At 31.6% G+C, this 7,897-nt stretch overlaps 1 protein-coding gene across 1 annotated transcript in view; it reads left to right on the forward strand.

Annotated features, from left to right (window-relative positions):
• Positions 1-4,273, forward strand: part of LOC108913918 (inter-alpha-trypsin inhibitor heavy chain H3) — a 36,526-nt gene extending 32,253 nt beyond the window's left edge. The window contains exons 9-12 of the mRNA XM_018719569.1: positions 2,991-3,272; positions 3,489-3,647; positions 3,792-3,966; positions 4,167-4,273. Coding sequence (XP_018575085.1) covers positions 2,991-3,272; positions 3,489-3,647; positions 3,792-3,966; positions 4,167-4,197 — 647 coding nt within the window. The 3' untranslated portion in view covers positions 4,198-4,273. The remainder of the gene's footprint in view (positions 1-2,990; positions 3,273-3,488; positions 3,648-3,791; positions 3,967-4,166) is intronic.
• The last annotated feature ends 3,624 nt before the right edge of the window (positions 4,274-7,897 follow it).

Here is a 7,897-nt window from a genome sequence, read left to right on the forward strand (position 1 = left end):
ACACGGCGTCCTGGGTAAGCGGCGACAAACGGCCGGTGCGGCCGGTGCGACCGGAACGGCCGAAGCAGTGATTTTCAAAATTAGAGCATCATAGGTTCTGTCCTACGTACGAGGTACCGCCCGGCACAAGCGGCTCGTGCGGTTTTCATGCGGACGACGTGATCAAATTATTTGATAATTCCGCCTCTGCCGCTTCAGTTTACATTTTTAAATCTTAAAAATTATATGAGAATTATATAATCGACCATTCGAGAGAATGGACCTGCACCCTTAACAGAAATAGGCGTTAGCATCGCGTCGGCCACTTCAACCGCGTCGAACGCGCCGGCCGCACCGGCCGTTTGTCGCCGCTCACCCAGGACGCCGTGTTAGGGCTGTGACAGCGACAAATTATTTCTAATTAATGTTATACATTAATTAACGGCTATGTTGATAAATATTTGCCTCGGGTAAAATGCTTGATTTTTACAGTAGAATAAAGTGTTTGTATTTCCGGAAATCGCTATGGTAATGCAAGGTTCCATTGGCGGTTGGTGATACGCAATTTTCGTGCAAAATTCTTCACACCATGTTTTGCAATAACTACGACAGTCCTTACGATATTTGAATTGAATTTCAAGAATAGAATAAGCCAATAAATTTCTATTATCGCAACTACGGTAACAATTTATACAGGGTGATTCACAACTTATCCAAAAAAATTTGGGAATAGATGCAGCATGAGAAATGGAATCAATATCGTAAAAAAAATTTTTGTAAAATCCTTATAGTTTCCGAGAAAAAAAATATTAATGCTATAGTATTCAACCACTACATAGCTGGACAGCTGTAGTCTCTAGCGCCATTCGCCACGTGGCCTCAGCGACTCCGAATACTGAATTTGGATTTTGCAATCGTCGTTGCGATATTTACTTGCTATCTGTGGTGTTTACAACAGGTTTTTAGTAGTTAGTGTCAAAAATGGGTAGTTTGTGTCAAAAATGGTTTGCGTGTACTCGGAGTTGATAGATATCGTTTTAATTTATGGTGAAGCATTTGTGTTACGGTGAAACAAGACAACATTTGTGTTAGTTCGTAGAAACTGAGTACAACGGACCCAAATGTGTTTACACATTGGTGGATCAAATTTTGAACAATTGTTGTAACATCGGTAATGTCAAATGATTTTATTATTTAAAAACACAAATTAATTTTATAAATTAATAAAGGCAAAAGCAGTTGAATTTGCCGATATAAAATAGGTGCGATAAAATTCTATTTACATATTTCTTTCCTTGCAAAAGTTTTTGTCCGTTTTTATCACACCGCCATGCCGATCGCATTGTGCGAGGTCAGGTTTTACAGTGGACCAGTTTCCAGTGCCGTGCAGAAGTGTATTTTTAAATCATTTTCGAACTGCCCTTTTTGATTTTTTCTTTACAAAACTGTATTTGTAAGGGTCCCCTGTACATCCAGAATTTTTTTTTTGGATAAGTTCTGAATCACTCTGTAAATACTTTGTTTCACTTAAAGTCGGAACACCTCCGTATTTAGGATGGAGTTGGCCGATTTCCAAAATTCTTTTTTTTTATGTGATAGTACTCAAAAAGTCTTACTCTTTGATATTGTATTTTTTGACATGTGATCTTTTCTACAGCCTACTATTAGTAAGAAAAGACCCTCAAAAATTAAAATACATAAGTATTAGGCATTTTTTTAAGAAAAAATGGATAGCATTTTCGATTTAATGACACCTCAAAACTCTAAATACAAATGTTCATTGTTATAGCTTTTACAGGGTCTTCACAAAATAGGTGCAAACTTTTTAAATTTCACTCATTGCAGAGTTTCCTGTATTAACAGTGAAAAGTATTTTCGAGGTATTTTTCCATAATTTTATTAACCGAAGGTATATCCATGCAGTTTCATTGATTTCACTCATACAGGGTGCTCACAATAAAACAGCCAAGTTATATATTTCTTCTATTACCTATACCAGAAATGAGTTTCACAACGAACGTTTTCTATTAGCACACCATCATTTGGTATGTACTATTTAATTCGTCTCCTCTTATTTCTAATAAGTCTCCTCACTGATGTGGTATTATTTGTCGACATGCTTGTCTAATTCTATTACATAAATCTTAATTTAAAAAATTAATGTATTTTGTGGGATTTTATGTTATCGAATAATCGGGCCCTTCTTTTTTAACGTTCATCTATACGCAGAGATTTTTTTGAATTTTTTCGTTTTGTGAATATTATAAATCATGTTTCTAATATCCATTTGTTCCATTACGTTATGTTGGTGTTTGCACGTATCTTCTTGCGTTTTTTAGAAGAACTAAATTTTACTTCACTATCACCATTGTTTAGAGCTTGTAATTAGACACTTTCACTTAAGATTCTCCCTATAGTGACTAAAGATTCTCATGTAGTAGCTACAACACGGTTTTATTAATTGTATTTTATTTTCATTTGGAAAAATTGTCTTAAAATAATTATACGCGTTAAACACGATAATTTTCGACTGTGAATTTTTATTTCTTTTATTTTTCACCTCCTTTGATGTTTTTTAATAAGAAATTACACTGAAAATGCACAAGACGATACACTTACGAAGAAATATGTCTGCGTAAGTGCAAAACACTGTATGCACTGCAAGCTGCTACGGTGAACGCCACTCCGCCAATGTCTGCTGTTAATTCCAAGAAAGTAGCGCAGGGGTCTTCTTGGAATTATATCTCAACAGATATCGATATATTTAGCAACTTTCTTTTATTAATTGTAAAATTTTCCTGTACCTATGTATGAAAAATTTTCCAGTACCTATGTAAATATTGTGTCACAACATTGTATAGAAGTAAAAGTTGCCATTATTACACTTTTGCATCACAATCTTACCTAACACATTCGTACTTACTAGTCGAGTCATGGAACTAAAAAAAAAATTGTGAAGTAGTATTTTAATTTTACAGGTGGTGTTTTATGTGGTATTTGTCATTTTGTAGATTTATATTTTCCTCCAACTGTCAGATGCGTTGGTCCAGGGGGTCCTACAACATTAAGACCAACAATCTTGGGAAAACCGATAACCCAGTTGGAGAGGTTATGGGCATACTTGACCGTTAAACAGTTACTGGACCGAAGAAACTCTGCAGGCAATAATACGGAATTAACAAAAAGAGTCGTTGATTTGGCTCAAAAATATACCTTCGTTACTGATGTCACGTCTCTTGTGGTAGTAAAACCTAGTGGTAACTCTGTTGTTGAAATAGAAAGCGCCAGTGTGGGTTAGTATACACAAAAACATCTTTGACAAAAACAAGAATTCCATATAAATAATTTTTAAAATAAGTATTTTTCCTTAGAAGGCGACGAAACAAATCGCCGTGGTAAATACGCTTTCAGATCATAAATTTGAACCTACAGGTGCAGAAGAGAAAATGGTTTTAAAGTCTTATTAATAAAAGGTAAAATTTACTTTAAAATTTCTCTTTTCACTTTAGCTCCTGTCACTTTCTTGAGTCGCTTCGGGTTTGGTTCTGTAAATGACGATGAAACTGAAAATGAAATTGAGCCTGAAACTGAAGCTCCTTCCCTTCTCAGCGTTTTACCCTGGCTGGGATCGGTATTGCAAACAAATGAAACTATTACTGTGGGCCCAAGTAAGTTTCTTTGTTTAATTTATTTTCGCTCAAATGAAGTTAAAAAAATATTAAAACTACTTGTTTTTTGTGTAGATCTCTCTAACTACCCTTGTCTTAATGAGTCTAATATTTCTAAGATATAAGATATATTTTTGCCGGTAGATGCTTATGAATTAGGAAATAACTACAACACGAATACGGAAGTAGAATGTCCAAAAACACCAGTCAATACTACAGAGCCTGGTATCTGTGTCCTTTTAAAGGATTGCTCGGAGGTTTATAAAGATTTGAAAAATTTTCAGACCTACCAAAGTTATTTCTGTCCAGTGGATACCAAGTAAGTTGCTTATATAAAGTATTCATTAAAGTACTGAATACGACTATAATGAAGTAAAAGAAAAAAATTACTAAAGCAAGTAATATTCACATATTTAAATGCTTTTTAAAGTAAAATAGTACTATAAACCCAATCAAAGCGAAGTTACAAGCTTACATTTGGTATCTATAGAACCGTTACAGTTTTATTTTTTTTTGCAGATACGCGGGAATCTGTTGTCCAAAGGAATAATAACAAAGTAAAAAAATTGTGAAAACATTTCGATTTTAATATATGTATGTGAACAAATATTCAAATAAATAATTTTAATTTAGAGTTTTTTTTTTCTATTAGAAAAAGATTAAGATATTTTGTTTTCTATTTCTTATATTATGTACAACATGATAAAATACATGTGAGAATTAAATAATTATTGAACCCTACTTAACTGGGTGGTCTTATCTATGAGCTGCCTGATTCACAAAACCCTTATTTTTCACAGATCACTTCTTTGTTTAAATTGTTCAATGGAAGATTTTAATTAAAGCAATGTATAATAGTCAGAGTAGTTTAGTATTTACTGATGAACTCAGTATTGTGCAGAGCAAGAGCCTACATAAAAGTCTACAAGCCACGTGACTGCCGAGTTTATAGACTACAAGCTCATCGGAAATTTTCAAGGGGTCATTTGACCCAGCATGAATTACTTATAAATCAATACTACCACATATAACAATACAATAACTTTAGAAACTATGCCGTCAATTCTTGTTGGTACTGGTGAATACACCTGCTGATTAAGCCAAACGTGTTCACCTGGGGGGGGGGTTCGACAAAACATTTTTTACGCAATTGAACCTCGACTTAATGCCGTACAAAAATAGCAATACCGGAAGCCAGGAAAATTTTGGCCCGGGTTTTGCTGATTTATTACAGTACGGCATTTATACTGCAAGTTTCGGATCGATAGATCGATACATAGATAAGTTTTTAAGCGACGCCGTACATACTTGCTGATACAGGGGTTAGGAATACATGGTGCAACTCTCTATTTGTAAGTAGCGTGTGGGGGTGACCAACATCAAATTCACTAATTTTAATTCTATTTTATAAAATAATGACATTTGGCGATGCCGTACATTTTTCATGAAACATGTGCTTACTATAGAAAAATTAATTTCCCTCTGAAATTATTAATATAATAATAATAATGATTTATTTTCCATTAAGACAGACATTAATAAATTTTGTTAATATATACAACAATAATCATAATAATAATCAACAAAAACAAAATGGCGTACAAAAAAATGGTTCTAAATGACTTGAAATATATTTTTGTAAATAATTATTACTTGCAAGAAATGATTTTATTTTTACTACTACTTTCTCACTTACTAGTTTTACTACTGTACGGCCTTTCTATAATAAGACTTACAATATCATTTAGAAATATTTTTAAGTAATGCCGTACATATTTGTCGATACAGAAGTGAGAAACCCCGGATGCAAACCTTTATATTCTGACCCTTATGGTTTCCGATCATTGAAAAATGGTCGGCATTGTTGCTAAAACATTATTTAAGATGTAAAATAATTTTTAATTAATATGCCGTTAAAAAAACATAGGTCGAGTAAAAATTATTAATTTTATAAATTTGAAAAGCTTATATATTAATTTTTTTTCAAAACAATCTTAAAATTGTTTTTGTAACAAGTGCACTTTTAAATTATTTTTATTAATTTTAAACATATATTGTATGCCGATGGCTTCATCACAATTTTTGCATAAATAAATTGTTCAAACAATTGTTACAGAAGTTGCAAATATGCAATTGCAAGGGTACCTACTGTTATTTCAAAACATATCAGTGTTTTAAATGGAAGTATTTATATAGGAATTCTCATGAATATTGAGTTAAAATTAATTGTTTATTATTATATTTATTTAAAAATAATACTTTCTTGCACGTCATTAAATTATTAAATTTTTCAAAATATTTTCTCGATTCTCAATACACAATTTTTAATCTTAAAGACAATGCCATCATAATTTCTACGATATAAATTAAATTTCTCTTGAAATTAGGATAAAACTCATTTTGGACTTATACAGTTTCGGAGAATTGTTCCAACGAATATATACAGCATTGCAATTTTCATTCTTTATGTTATATTTCTGCTGAAAATTTGTAAATGCCGTATAGTTATTAGTGACCTAAAAATGTAGTAAAAATTTAATGAAAAATATTATCAGCTATGTAAAATCCACTAGTTAAAAATGTACGGCATAGTTTATTTTATTTTTTTTTTTACTTATGAAAAGTTAATTACAGAAATAATATTTTGAATATAACATTTTTAGTTTATAACAAAATATTGTAAATTTTAAAAATTTATTTATTTGTTTTTTAATTCGAATTAAAAGTTCGATTTGTACCATTAATTATACCATCGTACCATTTACACCATTAATTATGCGCCATGATTTAGTACGATAGTTTTTGGTTATATTATTTCAAACAAGTGGTTGCCGTACAGGAATTAATGATCTTATCGAAAAAAAAAACTGAGACATTATTTTTCCTGTTTTTTTTTACTTTACTCTTTTTGCGTATTATTTTAGCATGTGTGAATACACTTGTTGCATAATATCCATTTAATTGTTTTTCGGTGTCTTTATTAAAAAACACATTTTCTTGTGCATGTGAAATTATTTAAACCCTACATTAAAGAAATCTCATATGAAATAATAGTTCAGGTGAAAAAAATTTGCAAAATACTTATTTATGGTTAGTTTAATAATAATTATTAGAAAAAAGAGCAAAACAAGTAAAACCAAGAGTCACTAGATAATTTAAGAGAAATCGATCTGCTTGAAATAATTAACATTATTAAATCATATGTGATGCCAAACACCGTTTAATTTTAGAAATTATTATATCATCAGTTTTAAAGTATCTCAATTTTTTTAAGTCTTCTGTAACAAAAAGCGGGATGCGCGGTGTTTATTTGTTATTTCTCGGAACGGATGGGCCAACTCAGACAGTAAAATATTTCAGTCAACAATAATTATTGAAAAGTTAAGGGTTTTCAAGTAGGTTTAGCGTCGCCATAAAGTCGTCGAGAGATTAGTGCCTTTTTGTCACCGGGAGTAATAAATTTGCAAAGCCGTCCTTCAGAGAAGGCCTCATGCAATTTAGCAATGTTTTTGAACAAGTTCATCTAGATTGTCAGGGTCATGTGTTAGGCATCTGTTAGCGACGGTTTAGCCCATGGTGAGGGGAAAAATCGATATTTCTAATAATGCGCGAAATGCATTCGAAAAGTCGTAGAAATTCCAAGATATTTAAATAAGTTGTTAGAATGTTATGAGGAAAATAATAATAGATCAAATGGTTGGTTTTTAGGCGGATTTTCCAAGCTATAAGAATAGATTAAATGAGATTGACTAATCTGCCCCGTGTTGCTATAAGGGGTCACAAGAGGAAGGTGTGGGGTTACTTGTAAGTCCAGGTATTCACAGAATTATTCATACAATTGTAAATTGTAAATTGTATGAATATGAAATTGTAAATTCAGTCAATTAGATAACTATTAACATCCACATAAGCTCACTCCACAATTAAATAAATCAAGAATGATTAAAAACTTCATTTCACAAAAAAAATAGTTGCAAACAGTATTTTTAATTTTCTGATTGGCGAAGGGTAAATTTCAACACCATTGAGTGTTGCAGATTTACTGTTCACATTTATTTAAAATTGAATTTGCAACAAAAAATCTTTAGAATTATTTTTGATTTATTCAAATGTGTAATAAGCTTATTTTAGATGGAAAAAAAAGTGATATTTTTCAAAAATTTTAGCATCCTGTTTATCGGAAAAAGCTTTAGCGCTTACGTACGTTATACTTTATAACTTACCTTGGCCTAAGGAATGTCCCTAATTTT

This window comes from Anoplophora glabripennis, unplaced genomic scaffold (genome assembly GCF_000390285.2).
Source record: "Anoplophora glabripennis isolate ALB-LARVAE unplaced genomic scaffold, Agla_2.0 scaffold1025, whole genome shotgun sequence".
NCBI lineage: Eukaryota > Metazoa > Arthropoda > Insecta > Coleoptera > Cerambycidae > Anoplophora > Anoplophora glabripennis.